Source organism: Delphinus delphis, chromosome 5, assembly GCF_949987515.2.
Source record: "Delphinus delphis chromosome 5, mDelDel1.2, whole genome shotgun sequence".
Classification (NCBI taxonomy): domain Eukaryota; kingdom Metazoa; phylum Chordata; class Mammalia; order Artiodactyla; family Delphinidae; genus Delphinus; species Delphinus delphis.
In genome coordinates this window covers 29,848,673-29,871,873 of record NC_082687.1, presented here as the reverse complement: position 1 = coordinate 29,871,873, position 23,201 = coordinate 29,848,673, and the positions used below count along the sequence as shown (strand labels likewise).

The window sequence follows — 23,201 nt, the reverse complement described above, 5'->3', positions numbered from 1 at the left end:
TTCCATGAGCACTTGAGAAAAATGTGTATTCTTGTTTTTTTGGATGGAATGTCCTATAAATATCAATTAAGTCCATCTTGTTTAGTGTATCATTTAAACCTTCTGTTTCCTTATTTATTTTCATGTTGGATGATCTGTCCATTGGTGAAAGTGGGGTGTTAAATTCCCCTCCTATGATTGTGTTAGTGTCGATTTCCCCTTTTATGGCTGTTAGTATTTGCCTCATATATTGACTTGCTCCTTTGTTCTGTGCATAAATATTTACAATTGTAATATCTTCTTCTTGGAGCGATCCGTTGATCATTATGTAGTGTCCTTTGTCTCTTGTAATAGTCTTTATTTATTTATTTTGCAGTACGCGGGCCTCTCACTGTTGTGGTCTCTACCCTTGCGGAGCACAGGCTGCGAACACGCAGGCTCAGCGGCCATGGCTCACAGGCCCAGCCACTTTGCGGCATGTGGGATCTTCCTGGACCGGGGCACAAACCCATGTCCCTTGCATCAGCAAGCAGACTCTCAACCACTGTGCCACCAGGGAAGCACCAATAGTCTTATTTTTAGAGTCAATTTTGTCTGATATGAGAAGTGCTACTCCAGCTTTCTTTTGATTTCCATTTGCATGGAATATCTTTTTCCATCCCCTCACTTTCAGTCTGTTTGTGTCCCTAGGTCTGAAGTGGGTCTCTTGTAGACAGCATATATACGGGTCTTGTTTTTTTATCCATTCAGCCAGTCTTTGTCTTTTGGTGGGAGCATTTAATCCATTTACATTTAAGGTAATTATTGATATGTATGGTCCTAGTCCTATATTCTTAATTGTGTTGGTTTTGTTATTGTAGGTCTTTTCCTTCTCTTGTGTTGCTTGCCTAGAGAAGTTCCTTTAGCATGTGTTGTAAAGCTGGTTTCGTGGTGCTGAACCCTCTCAGCTTTTGCTTGTCTGTAAAGGTTTTAATTCCTCCATCAAATCTGAATGAGATCCTTGCTGGGTAGAGTAGTCTTGGTTGTAGGTTTCTCTCCTTCATCACTTTAAATATGTCCTGCCAGTCCCTTCTGGCTTGCAGAGTTTCTGCTGAAAGATCAGCTGTTAACCTTATGGGGATTCCCTTGTGTGTTATTTGTTGTTTTTCCCTTGCTGCTTTTAATATGTTTTCTTTGTATTCAATTTTTGACAGTTTGATTAATATGTGTCTTGGCATGTATCTCCTTGGATTTATCCTTTATGGGACTCTCTGTGCTTCCTGGACTTAACTATTTTCTTTCCCATATTAGGGAAGTTTTCAACTAGAATCTCTTCAAATATTTTCTCAGTCCCTTCCTTTTTCTCTTCTTTCGGGACCCCTATAATTCAAATGTTGGTGCGTTTAAGGACCCAGAGGTCTCTGAGACTGTCCTCAATTCTTTTCATTCTTTTTTTTTTTTCTGCTCTGTGATAGTTATTTCCACTATTTTATCTTCCAGGTCACTTTTCCGTTTTTCTGCCTCTGTTATTCTGCTATTGATCCCTTTTAGAGTATTTTTAATTTCTTTTATTGTGTTGTTCATCATTGCTTGTTTCCTCTTTAGTTCTTCTAGGTCCTTGTTTAATGTTTCTTGCCTTTTCTGTATTCTATTTCCAAGATTTTGGATCATCTTTACTATCATTATTCTGAATTCTTTTTCAGGTAGACTGCCCATTTCCTCTTCATTTGTTAGGTCTGTTGGGTTTTTTACCTTGCTCCTTCATCTGCTGTGTGTTTTTCTGTCTTCTCCTTTTGCTTATCTTACTGTGTTTGGGGTCTCTTTTTCGCAGGCTCCAGGTTCGAGGTTCCCATTGTTTTTGGTGTCTGTCCGCAGTGGCTAAGGTTGGTTCAGTGGGTTGTGTAGGCTTCCTGGTGGAGGGGACTAGTGCCTCTGTTCTTGTGGATGAGGCTTGTTCTTGTCTTTTTGGTGGGCAGGTTGTCTGGTGGTGTGTTTTGGGATGTGTGTGGCCTTATTATGATTTTAGGCAGCCTCTTTGCTAATAGATGGGGCTGTGTTCCTGTCTTGCTAGTTGTTTTGCATATGGTGGCCAGCACTATAGCTTTCCGGTCATTGAGTGAAGCTGGGTCTTGGCGTTGAGTTGGAGATCTCTGGGAGATTTTCGCCATTTGATATTATGTGGAGCTGGGAGGTCTCTTGTGGACCAGTGTCCTGAAGTTGGCTCTCCCACCTCAGAGGCACAGCACTGACTCCTCCCTGGAGCACCAAGAGCCTTTCATCCACACGTTTCAGAGTAAAAGGGAGAAAAAATGGAAAGAAAGAAAGAAAGAGGATAAAATAAAGTAAGATAAAATAAAATAAATTTATTAAAATAAAGAATAATTGTTAAGAAAAAAAAGAAAAAAATGGACAGAACCCTAGGTCAAATGGTGGAAGCAAAGCTATACAGTCAAAATCTCACACAGAAGCATACATATACACACAAAAAGAGGAAAAGGGAACAAAATATGTATATTGTTGCTACCAAAGTCCACCTCCTCAATTTGGGATGATTCCTTGTCTATTCAGGTATTCCACAGATGCAGGGTACATCAGGCTGACTGTGGAGATTTCATCAGCTGCTCCTGAGGCTGCTGGGAGAGATTTCCCTTTCTTTTCTTTGTTTGCACTGCTCCTGGGGTTTAGCTTTGGATTTGGCCCCGCCTCTGTGTGTAGGTCGCCTGAGGGCATCTGTTCTTCACTCAGACTGGACAGGGTTAAAGGAGCAGCTGATTTGGAGGCTCTGGCTCACTCAGTCCAGGGTGAGGGAGGGGTTTGGATGCGGGGCGAGCCTGCGGCGGCAGAGCCCTGTGTGACGTTGCACCAGCCTGAGGCGCGCCCTGCATCCTCCCAGGGAAGTTGTCCCTGGATCCCGGGACCCTGGCAGTGGCGGGCTGCACAGGCTCCCTTAAGGGGAGGTGTGGATAGTGACCTGTGCTCGCACACAGGCTTCTTGGTGGTGGCAGCATCAGTCTAAGCGTCTCATGCCGGTCTCTGGGGTTCGCGCTGATATCCGAGGCTCACGCTCGCTCGTTTCTGGAGCTCCTTTAGGCGGCGCTCTTAATCCCCTCTCCTCGCGCATCAGGAAACAAAGAGGGAAGAAAAAGTCTCTTGCCTCTTCGGCAGGTCTGGACTTTTTCCCGGACTCCCTCCTGGCTAGCCGTGGCGCACTAGCCCCCTTCAGGCTGTGTTCACGCTGCCAACCCCAGTCCTCTGCCTTAATTGCTTTTGGAAAAAAAATCGATTAAGGTGATATGTTTTTCTCCTTTTTTTCTGTTTTATAGTGAATTATACTGATTGATAATTAAATATTAAACCAGCTTTGTATTTCATAGATAAACTCTACTTCATCCTGATGTATAATCCATTTTATAGGTAGTATTTTGTTGAAAGTTTTTGTGTTTATTTGGGCAAATTATACTAGTGTTTAGTTTTATATTCCTTTAATGCAAAATTGGATGCACTGTATTCCTTAGCTTCTGTCATCTGATTTTAATATTTGTATTATTTCTTCCTTCAGTATTTAATATTTTCTAATATAAAATTGAAAGCGATAAATTTTATTTTAAATGCTGTTGTGGCCAATTCCCACAAATTTTTCTAATTTTCCTTCTGATTTCATGTTTTTTCCATATTTTGTTACTTGGAGATGAATTGCTTAATTTCCAATTATTTTGGAATTTTTCATATTTTTTTCCATTTTTATATTCAGCCAAAGAATCAAAAGGATCTATTTCTGTATCTCTTTTTCTGCGTGAGTTCCTCTTTAGTAGTTTGCCTTTCAAATTCCCATCTTACATTCTCAATAAACATCTTTATTCTTGTTTCACCTGTAAAAGCTGTAGGAGAAATATACTTTCTGGGTCTTGAAAATGTCTTGAGGATATTTCGGAAATAGCGTATAATCTGAGTGTATCTGGCATATAGGATGGATAGACAAGCATGTAAAAGATTATATGCCATGGTAGTGAATTATAAGAAGGCCACGCACACACAGATCTAGCTAGTAAAATTTGGTTCTAATTGTTTGATATTTTAGACAATCATGTTTTTTTTGAGGATGGGGTATATAAATATATCTGTGTTTTACCAAGGTAAATTCTTCTAGGAACAATTCTGGGACTGCTCATAAAATGAGAGAAGATTATTTGAAGAGCTGAGTTGTGAGTGAATAAAGATCTACGTTAGGACAGTGATAAGAGTGGTTAAGAGGTTTTGCTAAGTGTAGTGGTGGGATATGAAGTGCGGGAACTTGAGAAGTCACAGATGACAGAAATAGAAAAGCTTTCCCTTTTCAGTTTAATAGCATGTTTCGGATAAAGGTGGTAGGTTCAGTTTTGTACATTTTTAATTTTAGGTACTTATTGAATGATTGAAGACTATCCTACAAATAGAATTGTGGGTTTGAATTTAGGAAAACAGCTGTGTTAGATACGAAAAATTTGACAGCTAGATCTAAGTTGATAATAATAGATGATATGGGAGTGGATGATATTGCCAGGGGACATATGACAAAGCCTTGAGAAAATGCCAGCATACTGGGAAATGATGCAGAAAACGTCTGACCACCAAGAATGGTGATCACAGTGATAGCAGAAGGATAATAGAAAAATCTGCTTAATTTTAAGTTCACTCCTCTCTGAGCTTTCATAAAAAGGACACATAGTAAACTTAGGTAGAGACGTAGCATCTGGAAGGAAAGACTGAATGTGGTATTGTCTTCATTTCTTTATTTACATTTAAAGAGCCAGAATAGTTACTTGAATTATAAATGTTCAGTCTAAATTGTTTCTCTCTTTATTTTCACCCTGCGAGTAAGTGAATTTTTTTTCAAAACTAGGTGTATTTATCTTATATTTTATTAATTCTATGCTAATAAATCTTAGATTTCTTTAGCAATAATCAATTATATTTGAATTAGTAGTTTCCAAGATGCTTATTTCTTTTGTTTTTAAGATTCAGATTTTTGGGGGTTATTGTTGTGACGTCTTATTACTTAGTTTATGTGTTGCTTAAAATAGGAATATAGAAAAGTTGATGTAAAGTAAAATTGAATGCAAGTACTAGACCTGGCCCTTGATTTTATTGATAGGTGGTACATTTTGGCAAGGTCTCTTGGGGTACCTCCAAAGTTTAAACACAAGCACACACACACAAATATATACTCCTTCAATAAGTAACGTGTGTTTGATCTTGAAGCAGAATTCCTCATCTGTACTTGACTTTGAGTGATATGTCATATGTTGAATTTGTTATTGGTTTTTAATAAGAATATATTCAAATTCCATTTTTAAGTTTTAAAGAATAGATACAAGTTCAGTATATCTTTACAAAACATTCTTGTTTGGTTTCCTTTTATCATGTTTTAAGGTTACATGTGACTATAATGTTCCACAATGAGACAGAGATTGATAATCAGGAAAGAATAGCCCTTTAATGTGATTTATATCTATAGATTTTATGTCAGATATGAAAAGTTGCTGTTTAAATTGTAAAGGAGGATCCATTAAGGAACACTTTAAACCATTTTACTATTTAACATACCTTGAACTCTTCTTTATAGAATTATGCCTTTTAAAGCAAACTTTAGTTGCTTACCAAATGTTTGCAAAATATGATTTGATAAAGTTAAATTATTCTAATATTAATAAAATACAGAAATAATAGCCTTTAAAATAGTACATTTAATATGAAGGTATGTGGTGTTTCAGGGGAGTATAGAAGCCAGTTATTTTCTAATTTCCATCAGTAATTTTAATTTCCTCTTGTCAGGTAAGGTTAGACAAGGGTAGACTATGTATATAGTAGGGAATGGTGAAGGTATAAAAATTCTTCAGATGTCTCCCATTTTGTCCTGTTGTCCTATTGGTTTCAGTGTATGGTTGGGTTAGATGTGAAATAACCTGTAGGTTGTTGCCTAGTTCTGGGATGAATCTTTGAAAATATCACATAGCAATTGACATTTTTGTTACAATGGAATCATTCCCTAGTTATCTTCACTTAAACTACTCCCCTTCAAGTATTTATTAATCATATCTTCTTTTATTTGCTCAAATCATATTTTTGACAAACTGAATTGTCCTATGGTTTGGCTCAGTCTTTTTAATGTACTGTCCAGCATTTGCCTTAAATTTCTTATAAATCTAATTTCTAACATGATTTATTTTCTTCATATCAGTGTTTAGGTAAAAGAAGTACTTTGCCTTTACTAGTGTACAAAAACTAACCTCTTAGAGGTTGGCCAAAATCTTCCAATTGTACAATTCCTAGAGCTAATATAATCCTCTCATTGTGCAGATGAAAACAGTTAGACCTGGCGAGGTAAAGTGAGTTAGTTGCCCAAGACTGACAAGAGATACTACCAAGGATGATGATTTAGTCTGGTTTTTGATTTGCTTCCCAATCTTACGTTTATTCATATGCATATATAATATATATTCATATATATTGAATATAATATATATTATATGATATGTGTGAAAGGGACTTAAGCATCTGCAAATTTTGGTATTCGTAGGGGTCCTGGATCCTATTCCCCCCACCCCATAGCAAGGGACTACTGTACTTTTATTCCCACTTCCCTCCTCACAATCTGTAAGGAGTGAGGATTCTCCAGGGCAAAGGCTATCAAGCTAAGTCAACTTTTTATCCCTATAGCCTAGTGTTTTGCACAGACTAAGAGATATTTGATTTCTTATGCATGTACATAAACACCATATCAGTTGGGCTGCTTATGGTGTTAGGAGCAGAAAACCCACTTCACACTGGCCTTCAATTACTGAACAGGAGCTTACAGGTTCTAGTAAAAAGTCTTAGGAAAAAAAGAAAGGTCTCACAGAAAGTATAAAGGTAGGCTGGTCTTTGATCCAGAAGTTCATGATTCCATTTGGAATAAACTCTTACTCTTTATTTCTGTAATTCTCATAGCTCTGCTCCCTTTGGGTTTTGGCTTCATCCTCAGGCTTGCTTCTCTCCTACAGAAAGAGCTTTCAATACTCCTGGAATTATGTACTTCCTGTTTTACACTGTAAGAGGAAGGAAGGAATTACCCAGCAAAACTTCTGACCTTTCCTCTTAATTGTACCAATTAGATCAAGTGCTGTTCCCTTAGACAGTTTGTCAGTGTGGGTGTGATTATTACTCTCATTGGTTTAGGACAGTTAAGGCCCTCTCTTATTGCAGGGACAGTGCTGGGGATGGTGTATGGCAACAATCTATCTAAACTGTATACAGTAGGAAAGGGCTCCAACATCAAATTTTTATTACTCATCATAGGTTGTGTATACATGTGGATGTATATGTGAGCTTTCATTTGGAGCTTAAGGGAAAGGATCCCAATAGACTCTGTGACCAGAATTAAGTTTACATTAATTGTTTTTTTAATTTTAAACAATTAACTAGGTAGTATAGCACCATAAACATGACACCACAAGTGTCTGAATTCCAAAAGAAAAGAAATAAGCAACTTGGAAACTAGTGATTGTATTGTACTGAGTATTGCTAAAGAATCCTAAAATTTTTTGGCAAAATTGATATCTAAGAAAGTACTTTTCAAGCTTTAATGTATAAATCACCTGGGGATCTCATTAAAATCCAGATTTTGATTTAGTAGGTATGGAGTGGGACCTATAATTCTGCATTTTTAATAAGTTCCTAGGTGATTCTAGTGCTGGTGGTCCATTTTACAGAGCTGGGGTTTAAAAGACCAAACTGTTTTTGTCATTTTCTAAAGGTGTTGAGAACCAGCTCAGTTTACTGTTGCAGGCCACCAATGTCTCTTTTCTGGACTTCTGCAGTAGCCTCCCTCCTTAACCCTCTTGTCCCACTACAATCCATTCTCTAAATGGAGCTTATAGTGATCATTTTAATATGTAAATCAATCACGTCACTTCTGTAATTAACCTTCTGCTGGTATTCCATTGCATTAGAATGAAATCTAAACTCTTTACCATAACTACACTGTACTAAATGATGCAGCCCCTGCCTGCCTCTCCAAACTCATTTCATACCACTCTTCCCTTTATTCACTTTGCTTGAGTGCTTTGCAACCGCCCTTCATGCTGCTTGTAATGTGGACCCTGCATCTTCACATGACTGGCTTCTTCTCTTTATTCAAGTCTCTGCTTAAATATTAACCACTTCTGAGTGTATCTTATGAGTGACTTCAGAGAAATAAATTCTTGGGGGATTGTTGTAATGAGAGTAGATTACCAACTCTGTCAATTCAGTTAAAGAGTGATGTAAAAGTCACTTTAAAGTTTTGGTTGGTTCAGTTCATATTAGAGATTATTTCATAATGCATGTAAAGGGTTTGTTTCCATATTTTTATAGTATTAATAGATATTTCTTTTTCCTATCCAAGTCACTGTGTGCCCAGTATTCAGCAGACAGACGAGAAGATGAGAAGATGTGTGATCATTTGATAAGAGCAGCCAAATATCGAGACCATGTGACAGCAACTCAGCTAATCCAGAAAATTATCAACATTCTCACAGACAAGCATGGAGCCTGGGGAAATTCTGCAGTGAGGTAAAGTTATACCTTTAGGATTTGGCCACTGATTTTCTGTAGAAGTCCTTGGTTTAGATAAATGGCTTTGGATATGATCAAGGCCAGATGAAGAACAAAGTAATTTAATTTTGTATTTTATCTTCTGCAATGAATTTAAAGCAAAGGGGAAGGAGAAAATCAGTATGACTATAGTTATGGATCTTTGTGGAAATTTCAGTTCCCTTCAACTACTTCAAAAAGAATAGTTGCTCATATATTTATTTATTTTGAAGTGAACTGTTAAGGGAAGTAGTTAGTGTAAACTGCTTTTACTAGTTGCACTTATATCTGAATTTATACAAGTACAATACTTTATTTAAAGAAACTATTCCCTATTTTACACTTTTGAGTTTTTAACACAAATTTGAAAACATAATAATATGTGTTGTTTTCTTGAGTTTTGTTGCAAATTACAGGGCTATGATGAAACAATACCATCTTTAAAATTTTATTTACTACATCTACCTCCTTTTAAGGTTACCAAACTGAACGTGCAATTTTTTATTCTAATTTTAGAAACAAAATATTTACTTTCTAGGACTAAGGAACTTAGATAAATCATAAAATTTAGTCTTTTTGGAATATTTTATTCTACAAGTCTTAGGAACATGTTTTGACTCATTTAAGTAATGTTAATGAAAAAGTTCTTTATTTTCCCATTAGAAAGATATTTTTTAATTCCGCATTTCTGCATAACTTTTTCTGGAAGACAACAACCACAAAAGAAAACAGCAAATTACTTGTATATTATATATAGGAGTAACTGGTTTCTGCTTGTGTTTTAAGCAATTCACGTGTCTAACAGACATCAGAGTCTAGTTTTAGAGATTTTCCAGTAAACAGAAAAAGATTTTAGTTTTTTTTTAAGCTGAACTTTAAACTAGTTGAGTTGAAACCTATCTGATATGGGATGTTTTTGTTTTGAGTACAAGTATTCACTAATATAGAGTAGATATGTCTCATCATGCTTATTGTGAAGAATACGTAAATAAAATGAATTACGTTTCTGGGCATATCATTTTTGGTGTTCAGAGGAAGGAATGCAGGTCAAGGTCTTGAAGGCAAAAGGACTGAGTAAAAGCAGAAACCATGTTTGTTTGTTTGTTTTAATTACTGTTCCAGCTGATCTCAGCTGCAAGAATGGTCATGGGAATGACATGAATTACTGGGTCAGGGCTCTCTAGTGCCGTATATTGCAACATATAAAAGCCTATGGGTGTGTGTTTGGAGGGGACTGGGGAAGGGGAGTTGTATTGAGGATTTTAGAGTTTCCAGATACTTTAATGTAACAGATTTGTTACAGTCATTTTGACACCTGGTACTGAATAAATTAGAAGATTACTTTGATGTACAGTGCTTGGCACATACTGGGAACTAAATATGTGTTTGTTACATTTTTTTTTTTTAGGCTTAAAATTTTTGTTTTTGACCTAAAGGGAGTTTTACAATTTTAAAATGAAATCCTTTAGGCAACTTATGCCAAAGGGGTCATTTTTATAAGATCAAAATTATTTCTCGTGATAGCTATACCATTGTATAGCTCAGTATACCTGTGCTGTCAACACGAAAGTGTTTTTCTGAAGTGATTTTGGTGTAATAAAGTATCTTGGAGAACTAAATGGACTGTGAAATGTATTTGTCTAGAAATAATTAGTGTTTCTGTAATAGAGTTGTTCAAGGGTTCGACTCTATTATTCTATAAAGCCAGAAAAAATTGAATTCTGAAATTTTAATATTTCCCCAAATTTACAGAACATTTTTTACTTTTTTACTCTTGAGTAAAAACAGCTGTCAAACTGTTTTCTTTTAAATGTGTACATTTTTAATTAAGAGCAACAACAAATGATTCATCATTGAAAGGAAAATTAATATTAGTGAATCGATATTTTCCTCTTTATAGATCTCATAACTTAACTTAGATTTTATTAAAAACAATGCTTAACAAAGCACATTGCCTCCATGCTGATATTTTTGTCGTTGTATTTAGTTCAGTGTCACATTCAACTGTTACTTATTTGGAATACCTGGTTGCTCCCTAATGCCTTTAATACAATTATCTTAAAATAGACCTTTTCAGTATTAATTCCAATTAGAGTGGATTTCTAGACCTTGGTGCCCTTTTTTAGGAAGCTGTGTAAGAAAATGTAGTTGATAAAACGTATGCTGACTTACCATTCTTTGAGAGTGGTTAACTATTCTGATTTCCCTTGTATGAGGCTTGCATAATCAGCTTGTAAATTATGGACATGGTTATAATAAATGAGACTAACACAGTGTACTTTGTTCTTCACTTAGCATAATTCTAGAAAACATAAATGGCATTAGAGAGAAATCAGAGTCATACTGTAGCTATAATGCATTTAACTATCCTAAGCCTGTTAAAAGAAATATGCACAATGAGCAAAATTCTAGTAAAGAGGATTAAATTATTTTAAGTATAATTCCTTTGTGTTTTATCTTAAGAATTATAGTAGCATTTTGTCTTATAAATTCAATCATATTAGAATATATAGAAATTTCATTTGTGGCATTTTTTATTTTGACCCTCCTTTGGAATCCACATAATTTCCTTGTAGCCATGGCTATGTAGGCCTAATACTTTCCCATTAATGTCATTTGTTTTGTTTCACTATTGATGGCTTTTCTAATGCCACACGATCAGCCGGCTGCAATCCTGGCAGCTGGCCTGGGATCGGCAGTGGTTTTAATAAATCACAATCAGACCCATGCCATTACATCAATATTTTTAGTCAATTATAGAGAAGGTCAGGTGCTACATTCAGTATAGGAGCCTCAGCATGTGGCATTTGAGAAACATCTGGTCCTGCAACAAAACTGCAAGCTGGGGAAAAAAGAATCCAATTTATCCCATCTAAAGAGACCAAATGAAATCTGCTGCTTTATGGATAACACAATGATGATTATAGCCATTTTGAACATGTTATACTTGCTAGACTTAATACCCTTTATAAAGACATATTCCCAAAAGTTTCCATTCAATAAAAACTGAAAATGAAAATATTATTTTCTCAGAAGCAGATGGGAATTGTTGTTTCCTCACAGCAGGCATCTAATATCTTTTGACACCTAGTGACCTGCCTGAATGCAATTTGTGTCTTAATATTCCGCTTATACCAGCTTTTGCCACAAGAGAAAGAGAGAGGAGCTCTCTCTTTCTCTCTCTCTCTTCTTTCTTTGATGCCTAGACTATTGCATTGGCAGGTAAAGAAAGTATTCCTCCCTTAGAGCTCTTATAACTGTGTGCCCTTCACTGTCATTGCATTTTTTCAAATGCTTAGAGATTTCAGGAAATAATGGGACAGACAAGTACCTGTTCATCCATACATTACTGTCACCTGGAGTGAGGCTCAGGTGAAAACAGAGGGAGCTTGATAAGAATAGTGGAATAAGCAAGAAAGAGGCCACAAATGAACAGAGTGGCAGAAGTAATTTTTTTCCGGTGCATGGAGCAGGCATTGTGTTTATTTGGGTCAGGAGACAAATCATCTTTCATGTAGATGACACCTGGTAAAGTGGCTGAATGTAAGAAGGATGAGGAGAGATGATGGAGAACACTGGATGGAAGTCTCAGAGGACATACTACCCTTTTCTCATATCGTCCTTCATTGCATTCTAATAGGCTGACTAATGTACCATGGAAATTCGCTCTTGGTATTAGTCGGGGAAAGAAGGTGGTTCTCTTCTTCTCTGAAAAATGCATGGATAGAGCTAGAAACATAAATTATCTTAGAAGTAATAAGGTTTAGGAGTTTCTAAGAGAATCTCTTATCAAGATTCTTGAATCCTTTTGATTAGTTTAGGAGACTGTATTTAGGTTTACATTTCTGCTGCTTTAAGAAACTCCATTTCAGATTGCTTGAATGTGTTCTAATGGATGCCCTCAAGCTAGAGGCGTCTCTTCCTGAAAGACATTCATCTTTTTTCTGTGTCACAAGCTTGCCGGTAAAATCTTTGTGATGCTCTCTCCAATTTTTCTTCAGTAAATCAAATCTTCCTTCTTTCAGAAAGATGAATGCTGTAAGGTTGGAGTGTTATAAAAAAAAAATCAATGCAGGCAAAATTGAAACAGTATGCCTCTGTATTGATTGGCCTTGTGAAATCGAAACTAACAGCTTTGTAACTGTTCCAGTGGACAGTTAGCTGACCTGTAATGGGCAAACTATCAATATTAACATTACTATTTTATCTTGTACTATGTCATTTTAAAATCCAGAGTCCAAGGAAAGGAAAGGCCTAAAGAATTTTTAATCTTTGTAGGAAATATCCCATTTTCTTTTTATATACCATTGTTTGAAGAAAGCAGTAGCTAATGTACTTGACCTATAAAAAACTAAGACTAGGGCAGTGTTGGTTTTATATCAGTTACTCTTTTTAAAACACAACAACAACAAAAAAAAAACTTTGATTTTTTTGAAAATAATTTCTGATTAAAAAAATTTCGCTGGTGCAATTTAATATTGAACTCATCTTTTTGGATGTGTTTCCCATTTCAACGGAAGTGTATTATGTCTTTTGAAAACATTCTTCATCTCCAATTTTTTATTAAGTAGGCAATACCAGTGAATTTCTAGAGAAATTAAAGTGCTAATACGCTTTCCTTATCAAGAGTTCATTTTAGGCATTTGATTTCATTATAGTACATGGGTAATCAAGCAGATCTCTAGTCATAGGTATAAAATACCCAACCTTATTCTTTCAAATGCTTTTGTTTTTATTCCTACCCACCCCTGGGAGCTAGTAGTTGACATCAATACAAGCACCACTCATTGCTCTCTCTGGAGCTTTGATGATGCTAGAAATTCTTTATAACCAATCCCGACAATAACATTGTAAGATGGCTTAATAAACCGAACATTTTTTCCATTTACCCCCTCCTTGTTCCCTTTCTTAGAAAGGAAAGAAAAAAATCAATAGCTTACAAAACAAATGGAAGAATCTATGGAGATGTCAGTTAAAGAAAACAGATGTATTTGAAAGTGTTTACATGAAAAGAATAGTTTCAAACACTAAGCACATTAAATACCTATGCCCAGAACATAATGAGACTTGTTCATGTTCTTAGTTTTGTGATAAGTTGATATTTTTTTAAATTTATTTTCTTACTGAAGTATAATTGATTACAATGTTGTGTTAATTTCTGCTGTACAGAAAAGTGACTCAGTTATCCATATATATACATTCTTTTTTATATTCTTTTCCATTATGGTTTATCACAGTATACTGAATATAGTTCCTTGTGCTATACAGTAGGACCTTGTTGTTTATCCATCCTATATATAATAGTTTGCATCTGCTAACCCCAAACTCCCGGTCCGTCTCCCCCCGCCCCAACTCCCTCTTCCCCTTGGCAACCACAAATCTGTTCGCTATGTCTGTGAGTCTGTTTCTGTTTTGTATATAAGTTCATTTGTGCCATATATTAGATTCCACATATAAGTGATATTATGTGGTATTTGCCTTTCTCTGTCTGACTTTACTTCACTCAGTATGATAATCTTTAGTTGCATCCATGTTGCTGCAAAGAAATTTCTGGTATTGTGTCAGTACTGAGGAGCAGTTCTTTTTCCCTCATATTTTATGGCCACGGTGTAGTTGTGTTATATAGTTATACATGCTTATGATACAACTTTTATTATTAGTCAAATCTAACAGTACACTGAATGACTTATTAGAAATGTATGACTGTTATGTTTTGTAAATCAGTGATGCTGAGTATATGAGAATTGAATAGCTATATTTTCTAATAATGTAAGGCAAAAAATACATAATTTTATAGGCAATTAACATGTTTTACAATATTCAAAATGAATATGTTCTTATAATAATTTTGGGTAAAATATTTTTGCTACAAAGTAATTTTAAAGAAATAATAAAATAAGTTATGGTATTAAGTACCAACAATTCAAAGTTAATAAATTGCAACCATAAAAAAAAACACATTGAAAAAGAAATACAAATTATTGCACGTATGTTCACTAAAGACACCAAAACGTTTGTGTACATTTTTGCAATCCCCTTTCAGTTTCATTATTCAGTGAAGTCTCTTCCTGTTTTTCTTGATAGTCTTTCCTCCTGAGTTCTCTGACAGTTATGCACAGTATATGCTGCAGAATTTTGCTTGACAGTATACTGTGTTGTTTGTTTTGTGTGTAGATTATAAGATGTTTAACTTATGCTATTGCCATAGTTCCTAGCTTAGTGATGAGCCTGTAGTATATCCTAAATAAATTTTTTTTTAATCAGGTAGACTACTTGTCTTCATTCATAACTTATCTTAAACTTATCATTATGCTAGGTATTAAATCAGATAAATTTCTTTCAACCAAAGCAGCAAGAAATTTAAACAGTAAAGTTCAAAAATACTTTTATCACAACTGGTGGTATTTTATGAAGGATGATATTAATTCAGAAATTAAGAAAAATGTAGTAGAAATAGAATATATCTGAAAAGAGATGTACTGTAGATAATAGTTACAGACTTGGAAATGTTGGTTTCTATTTGTAAAGAACACTTTTCTGTAACAATTTACTTTGAATATTTCGATTAGAAAAATTTGAAGCTCAATAGGTAATTTTAAGTTGTAACTTGGGTGGGGAGTCCTTGAACTTTAATAGTCCCTGGTATAATTTTTGGTATAATCAAAAATTTTCAGAAGTATCTTAAAGGGTTGGAAGCAGATGAAATTCTTTAAGGAGTTTGAGAAAATTTAGTGGTTTCATATAAATCTGGAGAGGAACCATACAATCTGTGTTTTTAACAAGTACCCCAGTACAAAAATCACTTGAAAACCACAGCAGTAGTTTAGCCAAACTTGCAATTTGTTGTCAGGGCTGCCTTCCACTTAAGACTACTGTAGGCTATTCTTGTAGCTGATACTTGGCTGTTTCACGTTTTGTTTCTCCTGCCTATTGGAGCACTTTTTCTATTCATATTTGTTTAACACCAGCTGTGCATCATTTACTGTGCACAGTAAGGCACTCTAAAAACCAATATGAGTAAAACAGATATGTTTCTTGCCCTCATAGAACTTTCCTAAGAGAGGCAATGGGAAAGTGAACAGAAAATTATAAATAGCTTAAAAGCAATGATGATAATTTCTCACTGTATATAGCCATAAATAAGGAAATAGAAGGTTTTTTTTTTCATCCATCTTTAGTCTTTCTTTGGTGAAAGATCAGTGTGATTTCATGGAAAGAACACTAGTGTGACATCTGTATTTCTATTCCTGACTCTTTCACTAACTGGTTATGTGACAATGAACAAGTTAAACTAACAAAATCTTATTTCATATGCATTTTATTTATTTCAGACAGATTACCTGTGAGAAGAAAGCAACAATAGTTGGTTTGCATTAGAGCCTGAGGCTTAAAGGAGGAGGGAGATGTTAACACAAATTATTGCAAATATGGCAAATGTTACTATTAAAGTAAGTTGATTAAATGTAAAATAGATAGCTAGTGAGAAGCAGCCACATAGCACAGGGAGATCAGCTCGGTGTTTTGTGACCATCTAGAGGGGTGGGATAGGGAAGGTGGGAGGAGACGGAAGAGGGAGGGGATATGGGGATATATGTATACCTATAGCTGACTCACTTTGTTATACAGAAGAAACTAACACACCATTGTAAAGCAATTATACTCCAATAAAAATGTTAAAAAATTTTTTCTCTTTCTGATATTTAATTGCTAGTGTATAGAAATGCACTAGATTTCTGGTTATTACTTCTGTATACAGCAACTTTGCCGAATTCATTGATGAACTCTAGTAGTGTTCTGGTAGTGTCTTTGGGATTTTCTATGTATAGCATCATGTTATCTGCAAACAGTGACACGTTTACTTCTTCCTTTCTAATCTGGATTCCGTTTATTTCTTTTTCTTGTCTGATTGCTGTGGCTAGGACATCCTAAACTAAGTTGAATACAAGTGGTGAGAGTGGGCGTCCTTGTCTTGTTCTTGATCTTAGAGGGAATGCTTTCAGCTTTTTACCATTGAGTGTGATGTTTGCTGTTGGTTTTGTCATATATAGCCTTTATTATGTTGAGGTGTGTTCCATGTATGCCCACTCTCTGAAGAGTTTTTATCATAAATGGATGTTGAATTGTATCAAAAGCTTTTTATGCATCTATTGAGATGACCATATGGTTTTTATTTTTCAGTGTTTTAGTATGGTGTATCACACTAATTCACTTGTGGATATTGAAAGATTCTTGCATCCCTGGAATAAATCCCACTTGATCATGGTATATGATCCTTTTAATATATTGTTGGAGTCAGTTTGCTACTATTTTGTTGAGGATTTTTGCATCCATGTTCATCAGTGATATTGGCCTGTAATTTTTTTGTGTGTGTGTGGTATCTTTGTCTGGTTTTTATATTAGGGTGATGGTGGCCTCATAGAATGAGTTTGGAGGTGTTCCTTCCTCTGCAATTTTTGGCAATAGTTTCAGAAGGATAGGTGTTAACTCTTCTCTAAATGTTTGGTAGAATTCACCTGTGAAGCCATCTGGTCCTGCACTTTTGCTTGGTGGGAGTTTTTAAATTACTGATTCAATTTCAGTACTGGTAATTGATCTGTTCATATTTTCTATTTTTTCCTGGTTCAGTCTTGGGAGATTGTACCTTTCTAAGAATTTGTCCATTTCTTCTAGGTTGTCCATTTTATTGTCATATAGTTTCTCTTAGTAGTCTCTTATGATCCTTTGTGTTTCTGTGGTGTCAATTGTAACTTCTCTGTTTTCATTTCTGATTATTGATTTGGGCCCTCTCTTTTGAGTTAACATTTGAACCCAGGTAGTCTGACTCAGAGTCTATACTTACAACCATTATGTAACTTCTTAATGTTAGTAATTGGTACTAGGTTTTTGAGTGCTTACAATCTGCCTGGCACTGGCTAATTCCTTTACAAAACTTTCATTGGATCTTCACAATAACCCTGTAAAGTGGATACTATTATTTCTAGTTTGCCTTGGAGTAAATGAAGGCTTAGACACATTCATGACTTTTCAAATAATAAAGCTTCTGTTTTTACACCTTATAGTTTGCTACTTCAGTCAACATTGAAAGGTTTATCCATGTTTGATGTTTTGTTTCAAGAAGTACAGGTGTGAGTGCCACTCTTATTTTTTGGGAATTTGATTTTTCTTTTCTTTTTCTACTCTTTCTACCTACCTTTTACTTACTTATTTTTTTAGGTTTACTTATTTAGCTTGCTTGTGTCCAAACTTTTTTTTATGCAAAAATCAAACCACCAATAAAAAGCCTTATAAATATTGTTCTTAATTAGAACCCAGTATATAATATAGATAAGAAGGGTCCCATCCTAGTTGACATCAAGAGATCATGGGTTTCTTACTCATTGCTCTACAGTCATCTCATGATGTGAAAATCGCTCCACAGCCTGCAAAGGGAATATTGGTCCAATGGAAGCTTGTTAGAATAAAATCAAAGTGGAACCTGACCTCCTAATTTATAATCTAGGACTCTTTCTAGCTTTCTGCCCTGCCCCCCTATATCGCTCATCATCTTATATTGGGTTATTTTTTTTTAAGTGTATCGAATTTTTAGTAAATGATACATACCAGTATTCAAATATTACTTACATATGAAAGTGATGCTTGATTGGACCTGGATCAAAACACCACCACATAAGCAGCTATAAATATTATTGGAATAATTTGAATATAGATTCAATATTATATATAATACTGTTTTAATAGTTAATTTCTGAATAATTAATACTGTTTCTAAATAATAATTGTATTGTTTTATAAGAAAATATCATTGTTGTTCTTAGGAGATACGTTTGCTTGAGGGTTGAAACGTCATGCTGTCTATAACTAATTGTAAAGTGGTCCAGCAAAAAATAAATAAATAAATAAACATGGGGGAGAGAGATTGAGCGGAAGCATGTTGAAGCAAATATAGCAAGATAAGTAAACAAGGTGGTTTAGGTAAAGGTATGTAATTTTTTTCGATATTCTTCGTGCTGCTTTTCCATAGGTTTGTAACTTTTGCTGGGAAGAATATACTTCTGAGAAAATACTGAGAGATTGTCTCTTGGGTTTCCCTTACATTGTTTCCCTCTAGCTGTGGTTAATTGAGAATTAAAGCTTGATGTTAAAAATAAAATTTTTTGGTTGCATATTCACAATTAGAAATTTTTTTACTTTACTTTCAGAGTTCAGTAAATTCTTACCAAATGCTTTCTGTGTCTTAGAAACAACACGTAGGTTAACGTATTATGCACTTTCCTTGAAAACACCTGGTATAGTCATATTTAACACTGTAAGGTATGGTTGGATGCACCTAATCTATGCCTTACCGCATTTTATAGGTGAGGAAACAATTGTTGAGAGGTTAAATAATTTGTTGGAGATTGTACAAGTGATCTCTGACAAAACCAAGACTCAAAATCTTCACCATTTTGAGCTTGACTGAATGACTTTCATGAAATCATTTAGTTACTCATTCGTCAGTCATTCCAAGTGTCTTTTTCTTTCTTCCTCCTTATTTCTTCCTTCCATCTTTCCTTTTATTGATGTTTTTCTGATTAAGTTTTCAAAATTGGTTAATTTTGGAACTAATATTTGTTAAACACCTATTATGTGTCAGGCATTGTGCTAATTGCTGAGGCTGTAACAATAGAAAAGACAGACGTGGGTTCTGTCCTCATAGAGCATAGAATTTAAGAGATTGTTACTTCATTGTGAGTTTGTCCTGGGATTTTCTGGCTCTGCTGGTATCATGCTAAAGCAGTCATATAGCATTTTCTGTTTAGAATGCTTTCACTTTGTGTTTCATGCTCTTCTCAGTGTTTGTCCATCTTGTCTCTAAGCCTCTTGCATATATATTGTTTCCTTCTCTAGTTTAGGTGTCCTGCCATGTCTCCTATAACAACCTCTACTTCCCGTGTTACAGCCCTTGTGACAATGAATAGTAATTGCTTTTGAAATCGCCCCAGACTCTTAACCTATAAATGCCATTAGGGAAATTATTATATTTATTTTTGTTCATTAACATGTGCTGGGAATATTACCTGGAATATTTTAAGCAGTTTAATAAGTGGCTTTTTAGTGATTGAAAAAAAGAAGTATAGGTTTTGAAGTTTAACATACGATAAAAACAGAAAGGAACTGGAAAATCAAGTTTGTGTTTGGAATTTGTTTTATCATTCTCTCTTTTTCATAAGACCTAGGCCACATGCCTAATTAAAAACCAAACCAAACAAAAAACAACAGCGGATTGCTCTGTGCACACTGTCTGTAGCTTGTCTGGTCCCAGCCTGTGTTAGGATGATTTGGTAACACTAAATCATTCCCAAACCCAAGATTCACTTGAGGTCTTTTGATACCTCTCTCTCCCTCCAAACCCACCAAAGAATTTATATTGTTTTAAAGTCAGCCTAGGGAATAGTTTATGTGAGTATTCTTCCAGGGTTTTCAAAGGAGGCTCTAAAGATTGGACACAGACTGAATTTTGGACTTTACCCATAGATATCTAGGGTCCACAGGAATAAATATCCAGTGAGTTGTCTTTCATACGTTCTCCCATTCCCAAAGAATCCATCGTTTCCATCAATATCAGGAACTTTTACTACATGCCTAATTAGACCGAGCACTTACTGTTGGGAACAAAGAACCACATTGACTGTAGAGCCTGTATTAGTCTCTCATTGCTACTGTAAAAATTACCACAAATATAGTGGCTTGAATAATAGTTGTTTTTTAGGTTCAGAAGCCTAAACTTGGTTAGCAGCACTGTGTTTCTTCTGGAGGCTCTGGAGGCAATACATTTTCTTGAGTTTTTTGAACTTCTAATGCCTGCATTCCTTGATTCATGGCCCCTTCTTCCAGCTTCAGCATCTTCAAATATTCAACTCTGCTTCTGTTGTCTTCCAGCACAGCATCTTCAAATATTCAACTCTGCTTCTGTTGTCTCCTTCTTTTTCTTTGTTTTTATCATTTGCCTTCCCTCACTTTAACCCTCCTGCCTCTCTCTTATAAGGACCTTGTGATTACATTAGCTTACCGAGATAATCCAGGGTAATTTCCTCATCTCTATACCTTTAATTTAATCACACCTATAAAATCCCTTTGCCACGTAAGGCCACGTATTCACAATTCTGGGGATTAGTATGTCGACATCTTTGGGGGCCCTTATTTAGCCAGTTGCAGCACCTATTCTTTTAATTCTTTCTTTGAGATGATATACTAATATTGTATAGCTAGTGATTTCGTTTGCATCTCTTTTCTTACTAGATATATAATATTGGCAGAGCACTTGGTTATTAGTTATTTTTCTTCTTTTTTTTTTTTTGGCCACACCACATGGCTTACTGGATCCTAGTTCCCCGACCAGGGATTGAATCTGCACCCTTGTCAGTGAAGGTGTGGGTGCCTAATCACTGGTCCACCAGGGAATTCCCTAAAGTGTACAGTTTTTATGTTTATATATATATATATATATATATATATGTATATATAATGTATGTATCTCCTTCAAATCATCACCGCAATCAAAAGATTTCCTCCTGCCCTTTGGTGATTCCTTCTCTTCTACCTTCCCTACCCCCAGGCTTCCACTGATCAATATAGACTAGTTTATATTTTCTAGAATAACTTGTCAGTAGATTTACCCAGTTTGTGCTCCTTTTTTTTCCTGGTTCCTTTCACTCAGCATAATTATTTTGAGATTCATCCATGCTGTTGAATATATTCATAGGTCATATTTTGCATGTGAATATCCATTTGTTGCAGCACTATTCATTAAAAGGACAATTCTTTATCCACTGAATAACCTTTGCACCTTTGTCTAAAATCTGTTACTCATCTATATGTCGGTTTATTTCTGGACTTTGTTTTCTGTTCTCTTCACCTCTCACTGTCCTTCTGCCAGGACCACAGGGTCTTTGATTACTGGCTTTACAAGTCTTGAAGTCAGGTTGTATTAGTCTTCCAGCTTTATTCTTTTTCTGAGTTATTTTAGACAGTGTAGGTCTTTGGAATTTCCAAATGTAGTTTAGAATCAGCTTGTCAGTTTCTGTCCTGGGATTGGATTTGATTTTGTTGATGAATTTGGGGGGAATTTACATCATAATTATATTGAGTCTACTAACCCATGAAAAAGGAATGTCTCTGCATTTATATAGTCTTTAATTTCTTCCAGCAATCTTATGTAGCTATCAGTATATACATATTGCTCCTCTTTTCAGATATATACCTATGTATTTCATATTTTCTAGTGGAAACATTGTTTTTACTTCAGTTTCTGAGTGTTCATTGCTGGCAGATAGAAATACAGGATATTTTGGATATTGATCTTGTATCCTGCAGCCTTATTTAACTCAGTTATTCTAGTAGATTTTTGTAGTTTCTGTCTGATTTTATATGTAGGCAATTATATTGTCAGCAAAAAAAAGACAGTTTACTTCTTCCTTTTTTTTTTTTTTTTTTTTTTTTGCCACACTGCAGGGCTTGTGGGCTCTTATTTCCCCTACCAGAGATTGAACCCTTGCCCTCAGCAGTGAAAAGTTGGAGTTCTAACCACTGGACCCCAGGGAATTCCCTACTTATTTCTTTATAGTTTGGATTTTTGTTTTTTGTTTTTTTTTTTTTTGGCGATATGCGGGCCTCTCACTGTTGTGGCCTCTCCCGTTGCAGAGCACAGGCTCCCGACGCACAGGCTCAGCGGCCATGGCTCACGGGCCCAGCTACTTCGCGGCATGTGGGATCTTCCTAGACCGGGGCACAAACCTGTGTCGCCTGCATTGGCAGGTGGACTCTCAACCACTACGCCACCAGGGAAACCCTATAGTTTGTATTTTTTTCAGGAGGGGATTGTTCTTTTCCCTTGCCAGATTATCTAGCATAATGTTGAATAGAAGTGATGAGAGCATAGATCTTTGTCCTTATCCTGATCTGAGGGTGGGGGAGACATTCAGTCCTTTATCATTAAATATGATGTTCTTGTAGGTTTTTCATGGATACCTTTTATCAGATTGAAGAAACTAGCTTCTATTTCTAGTTTGCTGAGAGTATTTATCAGGAATGGTTTTCTCTTATTAGTTTAATTTGGTGTTTAATGTTAAAACAATAATTTTTGGATGTTAAACCAATCTTGCATTCTGATGATGTACTCATCTTGGTCATGAAGTATTATCCTTTTCATCTATCATTGAATTTGATTTGGTAAAATTTTGTGATTTTGTATAGAATTTTTACATCTACATTCATGACTAACATTGGTTTATGGTTTTCTTTTAACACCTTTGACAAGTTTTGGTATCAGGATAATGCCAGCCTCAAAATGAGTGGGAAGTCATTCCTCCACATCATAATCTGAATAGTTTATGTAAAATGGGTATTTATTTCTTAAATGTTTTATAGAATTCGTTAGCCAAGCCAAGTAGGCCTGGAATTTTGTTCGGTGAATTTTTAAACTACAAAGTCAGTTTTTTTAATACTATAGAGCTCTTTTCATTTATTATCAAAGTTGTCCAATTTAGTGGCATCAACTTATTCATAATATTCCTTTATTATTCTTTTAATGTTTGCAAAATATGTGGTGATGTTGCCTGTCTTATTTCTGATCTTGGTAATTTGTGTCTTCTCTCTTTTTTTGCTTCATGAATTTT

The 23,201-nt window shown here is 35.3% G+C and overlaps 1 protein-coding gene across 2 annotated transcripts in view; it reads left to right on the top strand.

Moving 5' to 3' along the window:
* Positions 1–23,201, top strand: part of LRBA (LPS responsive beige-like anchor protein) — a 733,083-nt gene that overhangs the window by 339,178 nt on the left and 370,704 nt on the right. For both annotated transcript variants that reach the window (XM_060012133.1, XM_060012132.1), the window contains exon 37: positions 8,360–8,526. In XM_060012133.1, coding sequence (XP_059868116.1) covers positions 8,360–8,526 — 167 coding nt within the window. The remainder of the gene's footprint in view (positions 1–8,359; positions 8,527–23,201) is intronic.